The following is a 26206-nucleotide window of genomic DNA, read 5'->3' as shown; positions in this document are numbered from 1 at the left end:
AAGAGATCAAGTCCTCCATGCCCTCGAGCGATGTTGAGGCCATAGACGAGATCAAGTCCTCCTCACCCTCGAGCGATGTTGAGGCCATAGAAGAGATCAAGTCCTCCCTCGCCCTTGAGCGATGTCGAGGCCAGAAAAGAAGAGACTCCCTTTTCATCCTAAAGCGATGAGAAAGTCGGCAATGCCTCTGGCTACAAGTGCCTTGGGCTCAAGAAAGGTAAGTAAAAAGCAGGTTGAAGATTTTATAAGTTCAAAGGGAACAAGAAATTCTAAGAGTAAGAAGGAGAAGCATAAAAGCATGAGTTATCAGAGACAAGAGAAATATACAAAGGTAGAATCCTCCTTTGCCTTTAGGCAATGACCAGGTAGGCGACGCCTTAACGAGGAAGATTCCTTACCGATACGAAGGCCAAGCAAGGTTCTGAGCGAAAGGGCCAAGAGAAGGATGTGCCTCGCGACTTAGGAAGAAAGAGTAAGAGGGAGAGAAATGGGCGCTCAAAGCCTCTTGGCAAAGAGTGACTCACAATTGGTCACATGACAAGTAACAGGGGAGTATCAGGTATGCCTTTGATATAGGAAAGGAAGCATAAGCAGATAAAAGGTGCAAGGAAAGTTAAAACAAACAAGTATGCAAACACGAAGCAAATAGGCATTTAAGCAAAAATCAAGAGTTATAATTACAGATAAGTACAAAATAATGTTCGTTGCTATTACAAAAAAGATGTTATTGCTCAGAGGCCTCCAAAGGCACAATTTTTCTGTCGACCACTTCATTCAGGGGGCTGCACCCAGAGACGTCAATGCCAGGGTTAGCACAGGCCGCTTGGACAAGAGCCTTTGCGAACCCATCGGCGAACCCAGTGGTAGCCTCCCCTATCAGCTTCTCCTCAGCAACCTTGAAGTTGGCAGCTTGAGTGGCCATCTCTTGGTCCTTGGAGGCCAAGGTAGAAATTAGCTCTTGGACTTTGGCTTGGAGGGTGGCGTTCTCGGCAGCTAGTCGGGAGCATTCACTAGTCTTTTCCTCGAGCGCAACATCGGTTTTCCCAGTGTTTGCTTTCGATCAATGCACTGGTTCTCAAGTTTCTTCTGCTGCGCCTCAGAGGTCTTGGCTACCTCCTCAAGATCGACGATCTTCACTCGGAGGGGCACCACCTGATTGAGGAGTTCGGCTTGGGCTTGCGACACCTCATGCAGCCGTTTGTTAGCCTCCTCTTTTGCTTTTTGTGCCACCCTCAGAGAGGTCTTGTACGCGTCCTCCTAACGCCCCCAGTGGCCAACCTCTCTCTCTAGTGCTTGGAAGGTAGAGGCTTCGACAGCCTTAGCTTTGGCCTGCGCGTTCCAGGTGTGGGCGCAAGACATGAAGGCGCCCATGTAATAGTATATGCTTTCTTTCTGGGGCCCTTCAGCTTGACCACGTGGGGACGTCCTACCCAGGAAACCCCTCAGCGAATCCTGCATTGGGAGGGGGAGTTCCGGGGCAGGTGGAGGAACTGTTGTGGGCTCAGCTTAGACCCCACCCTCCAAATCCATCGCTTGAGGGGGGGAAGTGGCGCTTGGAGGGTCCTCCCTCAAGGATTCGGCCCCATGTGAGGAGGAAGTGGCAGAGGTAACTTGTTGAGGGGCATGATGAGTTGTCCTTTGTCGTTTGAAGACTTGCCCCTCAGCAGATTCTTCATCGTCATCAAAAACCACCTCCACAACCCTTTTTCCTTTGTCAAGGGGGACTGAGGGAGCAGCAGCTTCGGCCAGTGCATGGGGCATGGCCGCGATGGGAGGTGGAGAGTGTGGAGGCTGATTAGGAGAAGGTTGGACTGGTGGAGTTGATGGCGTCGTGGTGTGTTGAGAGCGAGAATTGGGAGAAGATGGAGAGGCGTTGGAGGTTGGATGGGGGACCCCCCAACTTCCTTCGCCGAAGCCCCATCTTTAGACTTCAGGACATGAGCCAGCCTCAACCTTCGTTGTCTATCCATCTTCGAATCTGCACCAAAAAGAAAAACGCAATAGGGTTAAGCACAAGTCAAACACTATACAAAGAAAGCAGATAAGTCATACACTAAGTAAGGACAACAAAGTGCAGTGGAGGAAGAGTTATAAGGGTGGCTCTCATACTTATGTATTTCGCTAGAGCCTCAGCATTGTACTCTAGGCTTATCAGGGTGGCAGTGTTGAAGCCCCCCGCACTGGTCAGAAGTTGACAAGCCTCTCGATCGTTCGAGGGCAATTCGTCAAGGGATTTGGGCTTCGTGAGCTTCACCTCCTTCACCTAGTACAAAGGGAAGCCGTCGAGGGCGGATGGGTCAAAGTCAGAAGAGCAAACTTTGAAAAATTTGCCCTTCCACCCCTTAAAAGATTGTTGGAATAAGGTCAGGAGGACCCTTCCAGGTATGTTGCTGAAGCTCACCGAGAGGCTCTTCCCCTGCTTCTTCACTTCGAAAAAATGAAGGAAGATGTCGACGGAGGGAGCGCGCCCGAAGAACCCGCACAAGATGTCAAAAGCTTTGAGAAAGGCCCAGCCGTTGGGATGTAGCTGGGCTGGGGCAACGTTGATTTCAGTTAATAATTACCTTTCGAACCTGGAGAAGGGCAGGGGCATCCCTATGCGCTTGAAAACCACTTGGTAAAAGTAGAAGAAGGGGACCCCGTTATTGGCCCGCTCGTCTCCACATACAGGCTCCCCTAAGGTACACGGGAGCACTGCTATGTCGTCATCGTGCCTTTTCACGAAGGCACGATGGTCGTAGGCGCTTGACTCTCCTACGTGATCCCTCCAAGCCTTTGAGGATACCAAGCTCGAGTACTCGTCGAGCAGCTCGTCTGGAGCGCATGGGTAAAGGGCCCTATAGTTGACTTTGGGGGGTGGAGGGTTGGCCGTTGTTTTAGTACTTGCCATTGATGAAGAAACTGAAGAATGAAGAAGAGAAGAGGTTTAGCAAATGAGGTTAGGAAGAAAAGGGGGAAGAAACCCTAAGAAAACCCCTACCCACGCGAGAAGTTCAGAAGGGGAGAAACAGAGAAATGAGGAAGAAAAACGCGAATGCAAGGAAAATAAACAAGCCCAGGCAGTTATATCAGTACAAAAGTTAAAGGGGAGGGCCATTGAAGGAGAAAAATCATACCTTTTGAGTATCGGTTTGGATGGAGATTGGAAGTGCTAAGGAGAGAACGAAGAGGGAACAGTAGAGGGAATACAAAAAGTGTGAATGGAACAGTGCCTTTGAGCGCGCGTTTTCAAAGGGATAAAACGTTAACTTGAAGCGCTAATGACACTCATCCCCAGCCATAGGATCGTGCCACGTGTCGAGAGATTAGCGCGCAACTTAAAACGTCACATCTTCAGCGCAGAGAATGTCGCGTCAGACGCTCAGAGAGCGTCACGTCAACTGATCAAAGGAATGTCACGTCAGCAGGAATGCCACGTGGATGCTAGGGCGAGGCCTTAGTCTTTTTGCTGAAATAAGTGTTAGCTCAAGACTGGGGGGCTTGTGTACCGTCCCGTCCCCGGGCTTTGACCAAAGTCAAAGTCAAAGTCAAAGGCCAACGTATGGTGGGGCCCCTCAAGGGACCCAAGGAAGAAAGTCAACGAATTGACCGCATAAGGCATCGCCAAGATGAGGCGTCGCCAAGAGCAAGCGTCGCCAGGGTGAAACGTCGCCAGGGTGAAACGTTGCCAGGGTGAAACGTCGCCAGGTGTAGGCGTCGCTTAGTTAAGGCATCGACGGCGTCACCCCTCGATACCCATGGGTAGGAAAGACCGTGGAGGGGGCGACACCGCGAGAGGCCTCAATACCTCAGGATAGTGATGAAGAGAAGAGAAAGGTGGCTTCAAAGGCCATAGTTCTAGTACCAGTAGGGGGTAACCTGACTCGTGAAGTGCCCACGCCACCGCTGGGGGACCCTGGGACAAATAGGACCCATGAGAGGGCCACGCCCAGGGGAGAACCCCATGCATGGTACGAGAGAAAGGTAGATACACTCCCAAGGTGAGTGACTAGAGGCTGGGGCGCATGAGTTGGCACCCAGAAAGTCATCCCTTTGCACCAGATGCACTTCGAGGAAAAAGGACTCACACAATCGCATAACCTTAAGTTAAGTTACGACGCTATGAGGCCCTCTGCGTAGAGCAGGGATCAAGTCAGAAGAACACGTGGCAATAAGCACTGAAAACATCAAGGCTTTCCTAAAAGTTCGCTAAGGTACGCGTTAATTTAGATTACGTTTCGAATGTTTCAAGGGATATTTTTATACACCTTCAATGCGCTTTAACGTGCTTTAATGCTGGAGGTGTTTAAAAAGGGCCTGGGGATGTTTGAAACGGGATCCGAGTTTTGACCTAATTGTCACAATTTACACAAAGCCAAAAACCCTAGTTGTTTCACGGCGCGCCCACTGTGCGCACAGGCAATTAGGGCACACAGTATTAACGACTCAGTATTATTCGACCACCTTCAGAGCATCCCTTTACGGTGTTCCGATACGGAGGTGTGTCACCTTTTGATGTTTTTCGCTAGCTGACTTGATCGTCGGAGTGCAAACGGCCGCGAGGGCGCCACAGACGGAGCAGAACGAAGGTGCCCTAACTCGCGAGGACAAGCCACGCATAAAGACGACCCTGGTCAACCGGTGGGAACACGTCTAAAGCTTTTAAAGCGTCTTAAAGTGCATTTAAAGTGCTTTAAAGCGTTCGAAAGGTAAACGAAATTAATGCGTACCTTAGCGAACTTTCAGGAAAACATTGATGTTTCAGTGCTTACTGCCACGTGTTCTTCTGACTTGATCGCTATTCTCCGTGGAGGGCCTTACAGCGTCGTACCCCAACTTAGGGATAACCCATCGTGTAAGTTCTCCTTTCTCGAAGTGCATCTGGCGCAAAGGGGTGACTTTCTGGGTGCCAACTCATGCGCCCCAACCTCTAGTCACTCGCCCTGGGAGTGTATCTACCTTTCTCTTGTACCATGCACGTGGTTCTCCCTTGGGTGTGGCCCTCTCATGGGTCGTATCTGTCCGAGGGGTCTCCCAGCTGGGTACTTCACGAGTCAGGTTACCCCCTACTAGTACTAGAACTATGGCCTTGAAGCCACCTTTCTGTTCTATTTATTACTGTTCTGAGGTACTGAGGCCTCTCGCGGTGTCGCCCACTCCACGGTCTTTCCTACCCATGGGTATCGGGGGGTGACACCGTCGATGCCTTAACCTGGCGACGCCTCATCTTGGCGACGCCTACACTTGGCGACGCCTCATCCTGGCGACGCCTACACCTGGCGACGCCTTAAACAGTCAACCTGTTGACTTTCTTCCTTTGGGCCCCCTTGAGGGGTCCCAACATACGTAGGCTTTGACTTTGACTTTGACTTTGGTCAACGCCCGGGGACGGGACGGTACACAAGCCCCCCAGTCTTGAGCTGACACTTGTTTCAGCAAAAAGACTAAGGCCTCGCCCTATCCACGTGGCATTCCTGCTGACGTGACATTCCCTTGAGCAGTTGAAGTGACATTCTCTGAGCGTCTGACGCGACATTCTCTGTGATGAAGATGTGACGCTTTAAGTTGCGCGCTAATCTCTCGACACGTGGCACGATCCTATGGCTGGGGATGAATGTCGTTAGCGCTTCTCAAGTTAACGTTATAACTTTTCGAAAACGCGCGCTCAAGTCACTGATCCATTCACTCTTTTCGTATTCCCTCTACTATTCACCTTCTTCTCCAAAAACTTTCTCTGCATTCTCTCTTCGCACCCCCAACCTTCGTCAACCCGATCACCTAAAGGTACAGTTTTTCTTTTTCGATGACTCTTCCCCTTTACTATTTTGCACTTATAACTGCCTGGGACAGTTTATATTTTCTGCGCTTCTGTTCTTCTTCTTCACTTCTCTATTTCTTCCCCCGTTCCTCTCTTATTGCGAGGGTAGAGGTTTTCCTAGGGTTTTCTCTTCCCCCTTCTGCCTCACCCCATTTGCTAAACCTTTTTTCCTCTCTTCTTCAGATTTTTCATCAAACTATGGCGCGTACAAAAACGACGTCCAACCCTCCACCCCCAAAAGTCAACTATAGGGCCTTTTACCCTTGGGCTCCCGACGAGCTGCTCGACGAGTGCTCGAGCCTGACCTCCACGAAGGCCTGGAGGGATCACATCGGAGGGTCGAGCGTCTACGACCATCGCGCCTTCGCTAAAAGGCACGACGAGGACATAACAGTGCTCCCTTGTACCCCAGGGGAGCCTGTATGTGGGGACAAGCGGCCCAACAAGGGAGTCCCCTTCTTTTACTTTTACCAGACTGTGTTCAAGCGCATTGGGGTGCGCTTGCCTTTTTCGAGGTTCGAGCGAGAACTGCTCACCGAAATAAATGTCGCCCCAGCCCAACTACACCCCAACAGTTGGGCCTTCATCAAGGCGTTTGACATCTTGTGGGGGTACTTTGGCCGGTTACCTTCAGTCGATATCTTCTTTCATTTCTTTAAAGTGAAGAAACAGGGGAAGAGCCTGTGGGTGAGCCTAAGCGGCATTGCAGGGAGGGTCATCCTCTCCCTGTTCCAGCAATCATACAAGGGCTGGAAAGGGAAGTTCTTCAAGGTATGTTGCTCAGAGTATGACCAAGCGGCCTTGGACGACTTTCCTCTCTACTGGGTGGTGGAGGTCAAACTGACCAAACCCAAGTCTCTGGATGAGCATCCTTCGGCGGATCGAGAGGTTTGCCAAGTCTTGGGCAGTGTGGGCGACTTTGATACCTCCATCCTAATCAGCCGTGAGCACGACGCTGAAGGGCTCACTCGCTATATAAGTATAGCAACCACCCCTTCTTTAACTTGTTCTTGCCTTCCCTGTTTCTGCTTGTTCTTTGATGTGTGAATGATCTATCTGCTTTCTTATCCCCAACGTGTTAATTTCACTGGTGTAGATTCGAAGATGGACAAACAACGTAGGCTGAAGCTCGCTCAGATCCTGAAGTCCAAAGGCGGGGCTTCGGCGAAGGGGGTTGGGGATTCCATACCTCCAACCTCCGAGACTGCTCCTACCTCCCCCAACCTTCGCCCCCAGAGCTCACCTACCCCATCATCTCCGCCAGTCCCTCCTTCTCCTAACCACTCTCCAAACTCACCACCTCCTATCGCGGCCATGCCTCTTGCGCTTGTCAAGGCTGCTGCCCCACCAGCCCCCCTTGAAAAAGGAAAGCAGGTGGTAGTTGTGCCTTCTGATGATGATGAGGAGGACTCCGCTGAAGGGCAAGTCTTCAAGCGACGAAGGATGACTCAGTCTACTCCTCAGTCTGCCCCTCAAACTGCCCCCTCCATCACTTTCTCGGGCTGAATCTCTGAGGGAGGACCCTCCCAGCGCCTCCTCACCACCTCCTTCAAGGGCTTTGGAAGGTATGGTCCAAGCTGAACCTGAATCTGCGCCCCCACTTGCTCCAGAACTCCCCTCGCCCATCCAAGACTCCTTGAGGGGTTTCTTGGAAGGGAGGTCTCCACGCGGCCAGGCTGAAGGGCCCAAAAAGGAAGGCATATTCTACTATATGGGCGCCTTCATGGCCTGTGCCAGCACCTGGCGCGAGCAAGCAAAGGCCAAGGCCATCGAAGCCTCCACCCTTCAAGCGCTAGAGAAGGAGGTCGCCTCCCTGAAAGAGGAGATGAACGTCTGACACAACACTGGGCTCGCAAAGAGGTGGTATACAAGGACTCACTGAAAGTAGCCCAGAAGGCCAAAGAAGACGCTAGTAAAAGGCTGCACGAGGCGGGGCAGGCCCATGCTGAGCTCCTCAATCAGGTCGTGCCCCTTCGAGTCAAAGTCATGGAGCTTGAAGATGCAGCAAAGGCTACTGAGGCACAACAGAAAAAACTTGAAGCCCACTGCGTTGACCGGGAGCAGAAACTTGGGAAAACTGAGGGGGAGCTATCTGCAAAGACCGAAGCATTCATCCTTCTCCGAGCTGAGAACGGTAAGCTTCAAGCTGATGTAAGCAAGATTCAAGTGGAGAAGGACTTTCTAGACAAGCAGCTAGCCACCAAGGACTCAAGGATTGAAGAGTTGGAGAAGTCCAACAAAGAACTGCTCGAGGATATGGCTAACACCTTTGAGGAGGGATTCAAAGAGGCTCTGGCCCAAGCCACGTGCGAAAACTCGGAGATCGATACCTCAAACTGCGATCCCGGCCACCAGATCGTGGAGGGGAAGGTAGTGCCCCTCGACCTTGGGGAATGAACTGCTCTTGATTAATCTTCTTTTTGTAAATCTGTATTTTCAAACCTTTTACAATACTTTGAATTTCATCTGTACTCGAAAAATCTCCTCAAACTTGTGATGGGACTAATGTTTTATATCGGCCCCACGGTGGGCGCCAAATGTTACGTCCGGTTGACCTGGGACGTCTTCGTGCGCGGCCTCAACCGTCAGCTAGGGACTCCTTCCCACTGGTTACCTGTGAAAACCTGCAAAGAAGGACAAAAGGGCGCCCTAGCGGCCGTTTGCAGTCCGACGCTCAAGTCAGCCAGCAAGAAACACCAAAAATCTGTGCACCTCCGTATCGGAGCACCGTGTATGGCACTCTGAAGGTGGTAAAAGGAAACTGTGTCTAGTGTATATTTCTCCTTCTAGCAAAAGTCTTTCCCTAGTCCTGTAACCTCAAGGCTCGAACAAGCAACTAGAGAGTTTCTGGGAAATTTGCCAAAAGTTCGAACCCCGTTCCCAACATTCAAAGCACTATTTAAGCTCTTCACGCATTCAAAGGGCCTTAAAGCGCATTTAATTATAAAAACACTCAGCGCATTTAAGACTTTCGAAACGTTTGAGAGCATTTATAGTACCTTAAACGCTCGAAAGAGAAAACTGTATTAAATGACTTTAATTACCTGGTACCTGACTAGAGGGTGTTTCTATTCTGACCTGGCTGTCGTACACGTGGAGGGCCTCACAGCGCCATGACCCCATCTGGGGGCGTTTCTACGTGTGAGTCCTCCTGCTTGGGAGTGCTACTGCGCGAGGGGTGACTTTTTTGGGTGCCAACTCATGCCCCCAATCATCTAGTCACTCACTTTGAGAGCGTATCTGTCTTCCTCTCGTACCCTGCACCTGGCTACCCTGGGCGTGACCCTCCCCTTGAGTCGTATCTGTCCCAAAGGCGTCTCTGGGGCGGCAGGGGTACTTCACGAGTCAGGCTGCCCTACACTAGTGCTATTACTATGGCCTTGAAGCCACCTTTTCCTTCTCTTTATCACTATTCCCTGGTTATCAGGGGTCTGAGGCCTTCCCACGGCGTCGCCCCCTCCATGGTCTTTCGTACCCATGGGTGTCGGGGAACCGCGCTGTGACTGCCTTGACTTAATGATATTTGCTCTTGGAGACGCCCTGGTTGGGCGACGCCTTCGCCTAGGCGACGCCTTGCCTTGGCGACGCTTCCTCTTGGCGAAACTGGCACTTGGCGTCTCTTCACCTAGACGATGCCTTGTGTTGACTTTGACTCCAGGCGTTGACTTTGACTTTGACTTTCTCAACGCCCGGATACGGGACGGTACATTTACTATATTGAATGTGTTACCCTCGATACATCTCTTCATCGCTTTTGGCTTTAACTTTTTAGGTAGCACGTGACCTTCTTCCTTACTCTTCCCTTCTTAGTCGCAATACATACCCTTCTCCTGATCTTTCATTTAGAACTTCACTTGGCCTTCGTTTCTATGAGGAATCTTCCTCATGAAGGCGTCGCCTGCCTCGTCATTGCCCAAAGGCAAGGGAGGATTTAACTTCGCGTATTTTTCGTATCTCCGATGACTCGTGTTCTTATGCTTCTTCTTCTTGCTCTTAGAATTTCTCTTGCCTTCTGAACTTAGAAAAGTTTTCAACTTGACCTTTACTTACTTGTCTTGAGCCCCCAGGTACTTACTGCGAAAGGCATTGCTAGTTTTATCATCGCTTAAGATGATAAAAGGGGTCTCATCTCTTTTCTGGCCTCGCCATTGCTCAAGGGCGAGGGAGAACCTTATCTCTTTTATGGCCTCAACATCGCTCGAGGGCGAGGAGGACTTATCTTATCTGTACTGGGTGTCCACACTCAAGGAGAGACCTGCTGAACACGAGGTCGTATCGTCCTCAGCGTGTCTAAACACTTGGGACAAAGTCATGCTTTGGTGCCCACGCCCGTGGAGAGGCCTATTACAGTAGCGTCGTATCGTCCACGAAGTGTCTAAACGCCAAGGCAACTTAGCCCTTATCTCTGCGCGCTTGGTGCCCACGCCTAAGGAGAGACCCACCCGGGGTAGTGTCGTTTCGTCCCCAGGGTGTCTGAAAACACCAAGGCGATCAGTGTTCTTGGTGCCCACGCCCAGGGAGAGGCGTGTTGGAAACATCGTCGTATCGTCCCTGGTGTGACTAAACACCAAGATGACCAGGGATTTTGGTGATTACGCCCAAGGAGAAGGTTTCCCGAAGGATGGCGCTTCTCCTCAGCTGCGTGTATCTGCACCAAGTGACCTGGTTCTCCACTGCTCCGAAACTTCTTACTGTCTGATGCCCACGCTCGAAGGAAACGCCCCCCGCCACTTCCTTGCGAGGTGTCTAAACATCAGATACCGGGGCTAGCCGCTCTCACCTGAGGAGGGGGCGTCCTGAAGGAATCCCTTAACCCCTGCTCAGGGACTAGACGCCCAGATTTTAACTTATACTTATGTGTACCTTTTAGCTCGACGCCTGCGCTTGAGAGTGTGCTCTCGTCACTCGCCTTGGGGTGTCATCTCGTTCAAGCTGGTTTGCGCACTCGACGCCCGCTCCCTTATCTGGCGATGCCTACGCTGGGCGATGCCTACCCCTAACGACGCCTACGCCTGGTGACGCCCACACCTGGCGACGCCTCAAGCCTTTGTTTTTGTTTCTTAATCTTTGCTTTTACGTTGTGAGAGAAGGAAAAACTTGAGACAAAGTTTTCTTGAACTTCTTTTTTACTTGGCTGACTTCATTAAAAAACCCCTGAAAGGGAAAAAGAGTGTCCCCTTTTAAACTGTATACTACATACTGTTTTCAGTTGAAATAAAACTTTAAATTGGCTATTTCTTCCATGGGCAAGGCCTACCCATGTGCTTCTTCTAAGTGCGTGTCTTCCCTGGGCGTCGCCTCCGCGGGTGAGGCCTCGACAGGCGTTGACTCCACGGGCATCTCCTCTTCCAAGGGCTCTACCTCCATTGGCGTATCTGAAACGGGCGGGCGTTCCATCACCATGACTACCCCCCCTTTTCGTTTTTAAGCTATTCTCGTATCATTTTCGGGGCTCCTCTTGATCAGACTTGATCACAATCACCTTGCCACTAAGGTTTGGTAGCTTCATCTTCATGTGGCGCGTGGAGGCCACTGCTCTTAGCCTATTCAGTGCCAGCCTACCCAACAGAATATTGTAAGCTGAATTGGCATTAACTACCAAGTACTGAATGCTCTCTGTACGGGACGACGTTCCATCTGTAAACGTCGTCCTTAGCTCCAAGTAGCCTCGTACTTCTACTTGGTCCCCTGCAAACCCATACAAGCATCCGGTGTAGGGCCTCAGCAGGTCAGGGGACAACTGTAGCTTGTTGAAGGTCGACCAAAAGATGACATCTGCAGAACTGCCCTGGTCGACGAGAACTCTATGCACCTTTCTCCCAGTTGTCACAATCGAAATGACCACGGGGTCATTGTGATGTGGGACGACATCACGTAGATCAGCTTTCGTGAACACCAGGTCTGTCTCCCACGGGTCGTCCGAACCCTCTCCAGCAACTGAATTCACTAACCTCACATACCTCTTACGCTGAGAGGCAGTGGGCCCTCCCCCGAAGAAGCCACCAGAGATGGTGTGTACTTCTCCGTGGATTGGCATCTCGTGCGCCTGATCTTCCTTTGGTACTGCCAAGGCCGCGACCATAGCAGACCCGACCAGGTAATCTTTCAGAAAACCATTCTTCACCAGTTCATCTAACTGATGGCCCAGCGCCAAGCAGTTGTTGATGTGGTGCCCAAAAGCCTCGTGGAACTCGCACCACGAGTCTTTGTGAGGTCCCAACACTTTATCTGTCTTCACTGGTGGCCTCAGCCTGTCAGCTATATTTAGCACAACAATAAGATCTTTAAGTTCCACCACGAAATTGTGCCTCATCGGCCTATTCCCTTCCTTCGCCGGCCTGTTTCCCTCCACTCGTCCCCTAGCTTTGGGCGTCTCCTCTCCTGGTTCTTCCCTCCCGTCGTTACCTCGTTGACCCTGGCAGGTTGTGCACGCGACGGTGCTCTCGGGCGTGCGGGTGCAATACTTGTGCGCTTCTCGCACACCTCGCCCTCAGTGGCGATGTGTTCCACAGCGCGACGCCTTATCTCAGCAAAAGTTCGAGGGCGGTTTTGAATGATTAACGTGCAGAAAGCCCAGGGCACACCCCCTTTCTGAACGCGTAGGCAATCATGGGCTCCTCTGTGGTGCCAACTTTCACCACCTGAACCTCGAAGCGATTGATATACTCCTTCAAGGTCTCGCCTTGCTACTGCTTCACTCAAACAAGTCATACGAAATTGGTGGTGGAGCCCTGTTGGCTAGGTATTGCTCTCTAAACAACTGTGAAAGCTGTGCGAAAGATGTGATATGGCCATTTGGAAGGCTGATGAACCAGTCCATGGTCATCCCAGTCAGAGTGCTCATGAAGAGATTCCATCTTACGGCGTTGGAGCCGCCTACCAGCATCATCTGCGTGTGGAACGCAGTGAGGTGTGCTTCGGGGTCTTCCATCCCAGTGAAGGTCACCTTAGGACCTACGAACGTGTTAGGAATTACCGCCTCCAAGATCGACTGCGAGAACGGCGTAGAAAACTCCCTTAGAGGAGTGAAATACTCGCGCTCATCTGCATCGCGTAGCACTGAGTTGTTGACCAACCCGCGGCGCAACTCCTCATTCGCGCGGCATAACTCTTCATTTCTCGCCTGAAACGCCGCGAGATCCGCTTGCATGCGTTCCTGCTCAACCTTCGATGCCGCCATTGCCTCCTGCAATCCCTGCATCATATCCATGACCTACTGCATAGTCATGTCTCCACTCTCAGCACGCGTCGAACTTTGCCTGGTGGTCCTCATTTTCAGCAATTTCTTGAAACTCTTCCAACTGTTACGGCGGTTCTGACAAACTCTCCGGTGGAATCGAGCGAGATTGAGAACGAACGATGAAAACTTCGTGAAACTAAAGAACAAATGGTTGAAACTTCAAGAAGATGGAGAAAACGATGGGAACTCGAACTGGACTGACGAACAACCGATGAAAACTGAATAAAATCGGAAAACAAACGGTGAAAACCACGAGCAACGACGTATCTTCAGCAAACTTCAAACGAAAATGAACAAACGGTGAACTGAACTGAACTTCACGATGAACTGTGGATCTTGGACGATTCTTGAAAAACGATCTTCGAGAACTGCGACTGAAAAACCTCTAACACTTGCGGTGGGAGTTGATGTTTTATATCGGCCCCACGGTGGGCGCCAAATGTTCCTACCGGTTGACCAATGAAATCTTCGTGCGTAGCTTTGAATCGCGATCAAGGACTCCTTCGTCACCAACTCAGATCTTCACCCTGCTTCGCCGTGAATACCTGAAACAAGGAAGAACAAAGGGGTGCCCTCGCGGCCGTTTGCACTCCGACGATCAAGTCAGCAAGCAAGAACACTAAACACCTCCGTATCGGAGCACCGTAACAAAATGCATGGAGGTGTGTAACTAACTCGTAACTAACTTCTCTCTCTCTCCAACCACTCGTGCATACAATGAGTAAGCAAGCAAGCGATTAGAGTGTGTGTGTAAACTGAGTAAAACGTACCTTACTAAGCTTTTAGAGAAGATTATATACTTTGGGTTTCAGTGCTTACTGCCACGTGTCCTTCTGACTTAACCGCAATTCCACGTGGAAGAACTTACAGCGCTATAACCCAACTTAGGGAAATTCCAACGTGTAAGTCTTGCTTCCTCGAAGTGCATCTGGCGCGAGGGGTGACTATCTGGGTGCCAACTCATGCCCCCAGCTTCCAGTCACGCACCCTGGGAGTGTATCTGCCTTCCTCTCGTACTACGCACATGGTTCGCCCCTGGGCGTGGCCCTCTCCTAGGTCGTATCTGTCCCTCTTCACGAGTCAAGTTACCCCCTACTGGTATTGGGACTATGGCTTTGGAGCCTCCTAGTCCGTACCGTGGCCTCTTAATGTGTCGCCCCCTCCACGGTCTTCCCTACCAGTGGGTATCGAGGGGTGACATCATCGTCTTCATCGACACCCCAACCTGGCGACGCCCACATCTGCCGATGCCCACACCTAGCGACGCCCACATCTGGCGATGCCCACACCTAGCGACGCCCACATCTGACGACGCCCAAAGTGGTCAACCTGTTGACTTTCTCCCTTGGGCCCCTTGGTGGGTCCCACCATATGTTTGACTTTGACTTTGGCTTTGACTTTGGTCAACGCTCAGGGACGGCACGGTACACTAACGTTGGAGCAAATCTGTTAAAAACAGATTTTCAAAAAGCTGTTACAAAGACTTACATTTAATCGGTTAAAACCACGATTTAACTGGTTGAATGCTCTTGTCAGTTATAAAACAATTTTAAAAACTTCTTTTTCAGCTAAGTTACAAACAACCGATTATCTCGACACTTTAATCGGTTGTTCTTCCCTTTGTATGGAAAAACACTTTAATCTTTAAAAACAGTTTGAAATAAGCTTTGTCTGAGATTCAAAACTGATCTTACAAAGATTCTAAACCCCAAACCAAAACCTAAACCTAAAACATCACATAGCTTCCAGCTTCATGAGGATTTGGCACATCGATCAAAGCTTCCCATCTTCAACACCGGGCTGATATGGAGACGAGTCAATAGGGGTCGATGTCAAGTCGAGTCGGTCCGGGCCCATGTGTAGCCGAGTCAGTTGGGGCCCATGTCGAGTCAAGTTAGTTGGGGTCGATTTTAAGTCGGTTTGCCCGGGTCGATTTTAAGTCAGTTCGAGCCAAATCGACCCGATCCCATTCGAGTTATGTCGGTCCAAACCCATAACGAGTAGAGTTGGCCCAGACCGATGTTGAGCAGAGTCGGTCCGGGCCGATTTCAAGTTGATTTGGTTCGAACCCATGTTCAGCCGAGTTGGCTTGGACCCATGCCGAGCTGAGTCAGCTCGAACCCATGTTGACTCGAGTTGGTCCGGGCCCATGTCAAACCGAGTCGGTCTGGGCAGATGTCTTCTTGTTGTGGAGTCGATCCAGTCCTGAACGATGTCGAATCGAGTCAGTCTTAGAATATGTCGAGCGAGTTGGTCTAGACCGAAGTCGAGTCGAGTCGGCCTGAGCCCATCTCAAGGTGAATCGGTCCGAGCCCATCTCCAGGTGAGTCGGTATAGGCCCATCTTGAGCCAAGTCGGTGTTGGTCGATGTCGAAACGAGTCAGTCGATGCCGATGTCGACCTGAGTTAGCCCGACCCATGTTGAACCAAGTAAGTCCAGGCCGATGTCAACCTGAATCGTTCTGGACCCATTTGGAGCCGAGTCAAGCCGCTTCCCTTAGGCCGATTTCAAGCCGAGTCGGCCTGGCCGACGTCGAGTCGAGTGGAGTCTCCCTTGGCCCATGTTAAGTCGAGTTGACTCGGGCCTAGGTGGAGCCAATTCGGCCCGGGCTGAGGTCGAGCAAAGTCTGTCCATACCCATGTCGAGCCGAATGGGCACGGGCCCAGTTTGAGTGACCACCAGGCTCAGGTCAGGTCGAGTCGGCTCAAGCCCATGGAAGACTGAGTGGTCCCAAGCCCATGTTGACTCAGACCCAACTAGAGTTCGGTCTGCCTAGGCACATGTTGAGTTGAGTCAGTCTGAACCCATGTTGAGTCGAGTTGGGTTGGGCTCATATCGAGTCGAGTGACTTAGGCCATGTCAAGCTGAGCCTTGTTGGTACTAGGTTGAGCCTAGTCTTCCCGAGTTCGAAACGTGAGTTGGCCCAGATTCACATTGATCCAATTCGGCCAGATCCAAACCTATCCAAGTGAGCCTGAATCCAGATCTAACCAAGTGGATCTAGGTATAGATCTAACTAAATTGAAAAATAAATGTGAATTTTAAATCCAATCTATTTGTTTTAAAGCTAAATTGAAAAATAGATGTGAATTTTAAATTCAATCTATTTATTTTGATTTAAAATGAATGTAGATTGAATTTTTAAAAAAATTCAATCCATAATCACCTAGCCACGGCAAACTAGTACACATCATGGTCATCTCATACATATAAATACAACTATAAAGAATATTTCTGATTACTTAATATTTAATATTTGTTTAATATTTAAATATTATTATATTTTTATTAACATATTAACTTGAATGTTAAAAAATCTTCTGAAAATAAACTTTCCCTCAAAATTAATAATAAAACTCAACAATATTCCAAAAAGAAAATCGATCTTCATCAATACTTAAATTCAACGTCTAAAAAAGTCCAAATCCGATAAGAATATAGTGCAACACCAATATTTATCTTATTGAAGAGAGAGAAAGTTTTGGCTCTAGAACACGTAGAACACCTACATTTTTTAAGGGAGGGAAAGCAAATTGAAAGTAGCAATGGCAGGAGACAAGATAATTATTTATTTATTTTGTGTGCCGTGGGTTGTTTTGTAGCGATGATTAATGGGCACACATGTGAACAGGTAGGTACTTCATAATTAATTAACTTTCTGCACAATGAGAGCAGTGTTTGGATTCATTCGTTTTAGTTGTTTGCAGAATGACATATAACTACACATAGTTGTCATTTCATCTTTCATTTCTTGAGGATTCTCTAATACGCTAAGTATGTCGATAAAAAAAAACTAAGGAATGAAATTCCAATATTCTAGACAATAATAAATTTACAATAATTCTGAAAAAAAAAATACAAATCATTAATAATTTAACACCCCTAATAATTAGTTAGTTAATTACATTTCTTAACTCCTATAATATGATTAAGAGGTTATTGTATATGTGTTACATTTCATAACTTTCTCATAGATAAATATATTTATACCCTCCTCCGTGTAATTTAAAGAAAACAATGAAAATAAATTTAATATTTCATTCTTCCGGATACTTTGTTAGGAATTTCAACCGATATTCACATGTGAAATAAACATTAATGACATATAAGTAACTCATAATACATTATGCATCACTTTCTACCAAATTGTAAGATAATGGATTCAGATAGTTGCGTCCTAGTCATATATATTTTTTGTTTAATGAAAAATGTTGAATGCGATAATTTTAATATTATAAATTTAATTTTTAGTAAGACAATTATTTAGAAAAAAAAGATTATTAAATGTGGTATCAATTATCATGTAATGGAAATTAAATAAATTAAATTATAATTGAATTCTAATATTTGAGTTAAATTTTTAAATAAAAAGAGTTTTTTTTAATAGTATATTATTTAACTTTTTCATTTCTATTCAACATAGAATTCAAATTCACATATTATATTGATCTTGCTGGTTGACCTAGCGTAAGAGCGTTGCCTCGTCACGAACCTCCTCACCAGCTTGACTCCACGTGGCCTTCAAGTCCACACCACAGAAAACCTCTCTGAGAACCTGAAAACACAAGGTGGCGCCTCTGCGGCCGGTGGCGCTCCGACGCTCAAGTCAGTAACAAGAACACCCAAAAACTGAGAGAAAATATGCTTTGTAGAACCGTACTAAAGGCACACAACCCTAGCAATGAGCCGTAATGAAAACGTACATCTGCAAATTCTGTTAAGTTTACCTTTATAGCTAGGTTTCTTCTCTCTCCAGGCCGTTATGCTTTTGGACGCGTGGCTCGCATCCAGCCCTACACGTGTCGCCATCTGGGCTGGGATAGCAGGTACCGCCCAGCCCGACACGTGTCATCATCTGAGCTAGGATAGTGATCCGGTCGGTCATCGGTAGTCGATGACGTCAGCAGCAGATAACCACGTGGACCACTCGCAGGGTGACACGTGGATCAGGTGGCAGAGAAATCAGGGAGGAGATCACCCCGAACGGTGATCGGTGGTCAGTAACCGAGTGGCTACCGACAGATCAGTTCCAAGATAAACACCTGGGGGGAGAACGCGAGAAGCAATAGAGCACCGATCAGTCATCGGGTGCATGGTCATCGCGATTTCGTGTTACACACAGTTAAACTGGGACTGAGATTCCCAGCAAGAGCGTTACGCATGGACCTCGCATGATCATATCTCAGAGAAAGAGGAGCTGCTCGCCGGTAGAATCGTGCACGAGAGTGGCCTGAGGGAGTTAGTAAACCGGTCAGTGATTGGTGACTCTCTTAACCCATTACGTGCATGACATCGTGAAGGGGAAATCGTTTAGGCAGAGAGCAATGCTTGGTGAGTGTGCCTAGTCCAGCCACACCTGGCGTTCTCCTGGGAGTGTGCGATTCACCCAGATGGAAGAAACGCGCTAAGTTACTCCGCAAGGGAATAACTTAGGCGCACAAAGAGATGCACTAGAGCCCTTCAGGTAGTGGCACGTGTACGGTTAGATGTGAGTTGCATGCCTCCACGTGTCACCATCTGAGAGGGGCGCGGCCAAGATAAAGGTGCACTCCGCGTCGTGAAAGGTACACACAGAAAACACACACACCCACGTTTTTACTGATTGTGGTACGTTTTCGCACAATAGCGTAACAGAATTCTGACACACGCAGAGGATAGCGTAACAGAATTCTGTTAGGCACAGACATAGAGAGAGAAAAAAGAGAATCAGAGAGAGATTCAGTGAGATTTTTGTTGGTGGTTCTGTGACATAACTTGAGCATCGGAGTGCAAACGGCCGCTAAAGGCGCCGTCTGTGTGTTTTGCAGGTTGCGCTTGAAGTTCCCGGAGAAGGTTCTAAGAGCATTCTTGCGGATAGCACAGTTGCATAGGCGGGGTAAGGAAGCGACAAAGAAATTCCTCCACGCTTGAGTTGGCGACAGGATCAGATAGCTTGAGTGTCATATCTCTATTGCATCCAACCCTACACGTGTCATCATCTGGATTGGAGTAATAGGTAGCATCCAAACCTACACGTGTCGTCATCTGGGTTGGGGCAACTTGAACGTTATTTCTGTGTAATAATCAGCCGCGCGGCTAAGTCCTCTACTCAAGGAGCAAGCTAGCACGCAATATGCCCTAGAACACCACCTGACAAGGCGAGTATCGGGTGCAGCAACATGCACCATCCCTATGACGTCGCTTGTCGTTAGTGGTACCTCCCTTATTGCTACACCATACATGTTCTAGCTGGGGGAACCTTGCCGCCAGCGAATGTCCACTCTAAGAATCCTGTCGCTGATGGGCAAGCTGTTCCCTTCAGCCTACTCGACCTCCATGCCCCATGCTAGCGCAACAATCATCTCATTGGACTTACACGCTTGGACTTACTCTTCTAAGTTCCCAACAGCCTTAACTAAGTCTGTTGGGAAATCCGGCGACGTGCTTCTTGCGGCGACGTCAGGTCAGCTTGTCGCCAATCGTCTAACACGTCGATGTTATACAATCTCGGCGACAACCGATTATGTACGTTGTAGCACGCCGCTTCTGCGAGCGGCGACTACACTAGCTTCTGAACCACTCGCCCTTCTCTAGCCACGTGCTCTACTAAGCACGCCTCACGTAGTCACGTGCTAGACACGTCATCACACCCGATGACCTGGTCGGTACACAAGCCCCCAATCTCGAGCTGCGACTTGTTCAGCGAGAGGACTAAAGAGGTTTAAATCCGGCGTCCTAATTGGCTTTGCGCGTTGGCGCTCGTACTGTTCACTGACTTGACACTTCACCAACTCCTTCGATCATTTGACACGTGGATTCATCAACGGCCATTACTCATTGTCGTTTGCGCTTCTCGCAACGTTTGAAACTCTTAAACACTTCGCGCCATTTCACTGTTTCATTATCTTCTACCTCTCTTCAGACTCTCGAAACGCTTCAGCGAACGCTTCGATTCCCCCAACCACCATCTTTCTTAATACTCTTCTGATCATCCAAAGGTAACTTTTTTATCACTTCTACTGATATTTGCTGCATTTTAATCGGTTTGCATCATCCATTAACTGTCTGGAGCATACGTTGAGGGATGTTTTCTCTGCTTTGTTTTCTCTTTTCTGCGTTTAGGGTTTCTGAACCTTTTCTCTGCGAGCCCCCCTTGTTCTTCCATCTCCTTCTCTTCTGTCGAGTCTCTCTGGTTACGAACTCTCATATCTTCCCTTTTCGTCTTCTTGCAGCTTCCTCGATGGCTCGTTCAAAAATCACACCAAACCCTTCTCCATCTCCTCGCGACCCTCTGACGAAAACCCGTAGGGCAAACCCTTCCTCTTCCCGCGACCCCCCAAGGGATCCCAACATCCCTTCCGACCGAGTCGCGAGACCCGCGTCCTCTCGACCTAGCCAACCATAACCAAACCCCCACAACCCAGCGCGATGGTGAGGCCTCTTCCAGACTACAAACGACTATACCCGTGGGCTTCCGTAACCCTGCTGGTGAGACTTCATCCATCAACTCTGATCGCGATATCCTTCGTCTCAAGAAAGGTGATCCGGATCACCTCTCTTTCAGCAAAGAGCACGATGACAAAGTATCTATGCGCCCTTGTCCTCCCGGTGAACCCATCTGCACCGATAATCAGGGGAGTGACGACGCCCCTTTCTGCTTTGTCTATACCACTATGTTCAAGAAGGTCAAGCTTCGGTTTCCCTTCACACGCTTTGAGAGGGAGCTTCTGACCGAGCTCGACATAGCCCCCGCCCAGCTTCATCCCAACAGCTAGGCGTTCGTCCGGGCTTACCAAATTATTTGTGCGCACTTGGGACATCTGGCCTCGGTGGATGTGTTCCTCTACTTGTTCGAGACGAAGAACCTGGGCGATCGTCTATGGGTTAGCCTCAATGGGGTCGCTGGGAGGTCCATTCTCTCCATCTTCCAGCAATCCTATAAGAACTGAAAAATGGAAGTTCGTGCGTGTTTGCTGTAGCGACCAAGACCCTTCCCTTCTCAACGGGTTCCCCTTGTATTGGGTGAACAAGGGGAAGAAGGAGTCGAGCTTCAGGAAGGCCAGGGGGCCAGAAAAAATGGGAGAGCTCGACAAGGACTTGTGCGGTTTCTGGAAAAGAGCCGCCTCCTCCAACGTGATTATGCCCACTTCCTCCATCATCGCCTACGAGTTTCTCGAAGGCCAGCTAGACGTTCACATAGGTTTGTCCTTAAGCCCTTGAGTTCCCTTAGCTTACACTTGCATCGCCCTGTCTTTACTTTGATGTTGTTGTTCTGACTTGTGTGTGGTTTTAACCTTCCCCATGCATTGTCTTATATTGCTTATCTTTCTGTGCATTGTTAACTACTGAATTCTTGTGCTGGTTGGTAACTGTGGGTCACTAATGCAGATATGATGCTGGGGAAGGATAGGATGGCTGAACTACGCGCCATAGCCAAGTCCCATAAACTTGCGGCGGGCTCCCAAACGGTCCCAAACTCTGTCGTGGAGATTGCCGCTGCCCAAGGCCAATCTCTGCCAGTGGGTCCACCCGCAGTTGCTGCTCTTCCAGCACCCCAGCGCAAGAAACTACCCCTCAAGAAGGCTAAGAGGAAAGACCCCAGGGTAGTGTCAGACGAAGAGGCGGACGAATGCACCGAGGACGGGCTAGTCTGCAAGAGGAAGAGGGGGGCTGTGATCGAGCCCCCAGCCATTGAAAGCGCCGCCCCAAACTATATCGAGATCCCCCCCAGCGCCTCCACGCCATTCGAGTCCGCTGGGGATGTTCTTGCTTCAAACGCCTCAGTTGCTGAAGCTGTTCCTGAGCAACTTTCTGATACGCAAGCCTCTTCCCAAGTCGCCGAAGAACTTCCTGCCTCACCACCACGCCTCGAAGCTCCCCCCGCCATCCAACCTTGTGAGGGTGGTGGTGAGCACCAACCTCCGCCTCCTCCAGCAACCTCAAGCCTCCCAGCCCCTCTTCAGGAAGCCTTGAAGTCCTTCACCGTGCGCCTAAGTGCCATGGTTGACGATTGTCTTCCCCAAATCGTCGGCGAAGGGCTAAGGGACTCCTTGGAGAAGTTCGAACTTGATAACCGGGTCCATCAGGAGGTGGCGAGCACCGCTGATCCGGTCGGTCATCGGTTTGGGATGACGTCAGCCACTGATGGCCACGTGGGCTGTTCTTAGTGAGACAGGTGGGCCAAGGAAGCTAGTGTGTCTTGAAGAGGGTGATCAGGCGGAGATCGGTGGTCAGGAGGAGATCAGAGATCGGAGAGGTTATGCGTTCTATGGTACCATGCATGAGAGTGGTCCAAGGAAGCCATTCGGTCGGTGGTCGAATCCCTCTCGGCCCGTAACGTGCACGGGGCAGGACAGAGGTGATCGCCCATGCGTTAGGTAGTACCTGGTATGCGCGATTGGCCCAGTCGCACCTGGTACGTACACAAAGGTTACACGAGACATCCAACGAAAGAAGCACGCTAAGTTACTTTGTGTATAGACAACGTGGGAGCGCAGGAGGTTATATAAAGGCATTCCACGTTGTTACAGAGGTACGCTTTTAATACGGATAAGTGGCTAGTTTTCGCGCAGAGAGAAGGGAGAGAATTAGCAGAGAACACAGTCCTTACAGAGATCATAGAGTGAACTACTCTTTGGTGGTTTTGTTTGCTGACTTACGGTAGGCTGAGTGAGACGCTGCGGAGCTTTCAAAGGACAAGTCACCGGCAAGATCATTTGGCGCCCACCGTGGGGCCCGTGTGAAATTGTGATCCCATCCACTGTGCTGCCAGATTTCCTGTGTTCTTAAGATTCTTTGCTGCAAGAATGAGGAAGACAAGGCAAACTACACCCGTGCCATCCGTCGAAGAAGGAGCTGTAACGATGGCGCAAGTCTTCGAGATAATGCGTGCGCTGCAAGACGATGTGGCGGCGTCAAAAATGGCGCAAGAAAGGATGCAAGCAGACTTGGCTGCATCGCAGGGCAGAAACGAAGATTTGAACCGGGTTAACGAGGAAATGCGCCAGTATTTACAGGCGCAGAAAGAGAGGGTGGCGGAGGAAAGAGTGGCGCCACCACCATCCCCCCCAGGACTTTCCCCATGCCATTCTCATATGAAATAATGGGTGCAGTCGTACCACCAGGCTTAGTGGGGGTGAAGGCCTCGTTCACGGGGGTAGAGGATCCAGAAGCACTCCTGACGGCTTTCCACACCCAAATGATGCTTTCTGGAGGCTCGGATGCCGTATATTGCAAACTATTCATGAGTACCCTGAGTGGGATTGCGCTGGAATGGTTTGTAAGCCTGCCAGATGGCCACATCACATCGTTTCAACAATTCTCAAAGTTGTTCAGGGAGCAATATATCGTGAACAGGGCACCCCCAGTGGTGTCCTACGATCTTTTCGATGTGCGCCAGAACCAAGGCGATTCCCTCCAGGATTACCTTAGCCGTTTTGGGGCGCAGGTGGTGAGGCAGCCCAGCAAGGATGAAGATATGCTGGTGCACGCATTCAAGAAAGGGGTTCCTACGGGCCCCTTTAGTGAGTGTTTGATCAGGCACCGCCCCAGCACGTTCGCGGAGATTAGGCGTCGTGACGTGGCGCACATCACTGTAGAAACAGCGGTTTCTGAGAAAAGGGAAAGCGCGGTCCCTAACAAGTCGCGCGCAGGACCAAGCAGAACTCAGCAGCCGATGAGGGTGCACGAGGCCAAGGAGGGAAAGAGGGCTCAGGGAAAACCCCGCCCTTACGAGCCTCAAAGGGATCAGAATGGGGGGCGCACGAGGGAGAGTAACGCACCCCCTAGGTTTGATTTTGTGGTGGAGCTGGCGGAACTGATCGCCGTTCCAGCTATAGCAGCACGACTGCGAGCACCGGAGAAGACCGACAGGATGCTGGGGCGAAAGAAAGACGTGTGGTGTGAGTTCCATCAGGCCTATGGCCACCCACTTCGCGCGTGCTTGGCATTGGGACACCAACTCGCGGAGTTGGTAAAAACCGGCTTCCTGAGTGATTACCTGCGAGAGCCACAGGGCGATCAGACATCGGGGGCCCCAGCAGGGGATCCTCAGCACGAGGTACCGGTGCATGGGGAGGTGCACACGATCGCGGGAGGATTCTCTGGGGGAGGATGTACAGCCTCTCAGAGAAAGAAGTACGCGCGATCGGTGTTGGCAGTCGACTCGGCAGAGGAGGATCACTCCCCCGACGTCGACATTGTCTTCACCAAGGCTGATCTCCGGGACGTCGTGCCTCACGACAACGACCCGATAGTTATCTCCCTTGTCACGGCAGGGAGGAAGGTGCACAGGGTCCTTGTGGACCAGGGAAGCTCGGCAGACGTGATGTTCTGGCCGATATTCAGCAAACTGCAGCTGTCCCCTGATCTTTGGAAGCCGTACCCGGGGTGTTTGTATGGTTTCGCAGGGGACCAGGTAGAGGTGCGGGGCTATGTGGAGCTGAGGACCACATTCACGGATGGTGCCACAGCCTGCACTGAGAAGATTAAGTACTTGGTGGTCAATGCCCCGTCCGCTTACAACATACTGTTGGGAAGACCGACGCTCAACAGGTTAGGAGCCGTACCATCGACAAGGCACATGAAGGTAAAGATGCTTTCGATGGAGGGGGTAGTGGTTACCATTAAATCGGACCAAAAGGAAGCCCGCCGCTGCTATGAAAACAGTCTCAAGCAGCAGAGAAGCGTGTGCCATGTTACCACGACGCCGCCACCAAGGTCAGACAAGGGAAGAGCGGAGGTCGCGACGTTGGTAAGGGGCACGCACGGCGACGTGGAAATGGAAGAGGCGATGCTTGGGGGCACGGGAAGTGCCCGGGGTGAAGCTGAGGGGGCGAGAGGGATCGCGCCTCGCGAGTCTGGGATAGCGAAGGCGGTCATCGCAAGAGAAAGAAGACCCCACCCGACTGAGGGGTGGGTGGAGGCGGCGATCGAGGGAAGGGGGTTCAAGCTGGGAGGACAGCTCGACGAGGACACGCGACGACAGATCGCCAGGGTAATTGAGAAGAACATGGGCGCATTTGCGTGGACGGGCTCGGACATGCCGGGCATCGACCCGGACTTCCTCTGCCATCGCCTTGCAATGGATCCCCAGGTCCGACCGGTGCGCCAAAGGAGGAGGAAGTACAATGAGGAGAAGAGGCAGGTGATCCATGAAGAAACCCACAAACTCTTGGCCGCAGGGCATATCAAGGAAATCCAGTACCCAGAGTGGCTGGCCAATGTGGTGCTGGTGAAGAAGTCAAATGGCAAATGGAGGATGTGCGTGGATTTCACCGACCTCAATAAAGCATGCCCCAAGGACTCCTATCCCCTGCCTAGCATTGACCCCCTGGTAGATAGCGCGTCAGGATGCCAGCTGATGAGTTTCTTGGACGCCTTTTTGGGTTACAACCAGATCAGGATGCACCCGTCGGACGAGAGCAAGACCGCATTCATGACCGAGCGGTCCTGCTACTGTTATAAGGTAACGCCGTTCGGGTGGAAGAATGCGGGAGCCACCTATCAGAGGCTGATGGATAGAGTACTCTCGCCGATGCTGGGAAGGAACGTACAGGCGTACGTCGATGACATGGTGGTCACCTCGCGAGGGAAGGAGGAGCATGTCACTGATCTGGAGGAACTTTTCACACGCCAAGTACAGGTTGAAGCTCAACCTAGAGAAATGTATCTTTGGTGTGGAAGCGGGGATGTTTCTTGGTTTCCTCCTAACAGAGCGAGGGATTGAGGCAAATCCCGAGAAATGTGCGGCGATCATGGCGATGAGGAGCCCGACGTCGGTAAAGGAAGTGCAGCAACTCACCGGTCGGCTGGCAGCTTTGTCGCGATTCATGTCCGCTGGAGGGGAGAAGGGCCATCCCTACTTCCAATGTCTCAAGCAGAACAGCAGGTTCGTTTGGACCGAAGAATGTGAGGAGGCATTTGTTAAGCTTAAAGAATATTTGGCAAGCCCGCCGGTGTTGTGCAAGCCGCAGACGGGCGCCCTTCTTCGTTTATACTTTGCTGTAACAGAGAGAGCGGTCAGTTCGGTTCTGGTCCAAGAGCAGGAGCTGGTCCAGAGACCTTTCTATTTTGTGAGCAAGGTGCTGCAGGGCCCCAAAGTAAGATATCAGGCTCTCGAGAAAGCAGCTTTGGCGGTGGTATTCTCAGCAAGAAGGCTGCGTCACTACTTTCACAGCTTCACGATTGT

The 26206-nt window shown here is 50.4% G+C and overlaps 2 protein-coding genes across 2 annotated transcripts; one reads left to right on the top strand and one right to left on the bottom strand.

Moving 5' to 3' along the window:
* Nucleotides 1–11237: 11237 nt before the first annotated feature.
* Nucleotides 11238–12110, bottom strand: LOC137814947 (uncharacterized). Its single transcript, XM_068617918.1, has one exon. It carries the CDS (start codon nt 12108–12110, stop codon nt 11238–11240), a length of 873 nt encoding a protein of 290 aa, XP_068474019.1.
* An 11009-nt stretch (nt 12111–23119) lies between these two features.
* On the top strand, nt 23120–25744 carry LOC137814938 (uncharacterized). The gene has a single exon (XM_068617906.1). It carries the CDS (start codon nt 23120–23122, stop codon nt 25742–25744), a length of 2625 nt encoding a protein of 874 aa, XP_068474007.1.
* Nucleotides 25745–26206: the final 462 nt, after the last annotated feature.

This window comes from Phaseolus vulgaris, chromosome 10, assembly GCF_000499845.2.
Source record: "Phaseolus vulgaris cultivar G19833 chromosome 10, P. vulgaris v2.0, whole genome shotgun sequence".
NCBI lineage: Eukaryota > Viridiplantae > Streptophyta > Magnoliopsida > Fabales > Fabaceae > Phaseolus > Phaseolus vulgaris.
The sequence above is the reverse complement of the archived record's forward strand: the minus strand, read 5'-3'. Positions and strand labels throughout refer to the sequence as shown.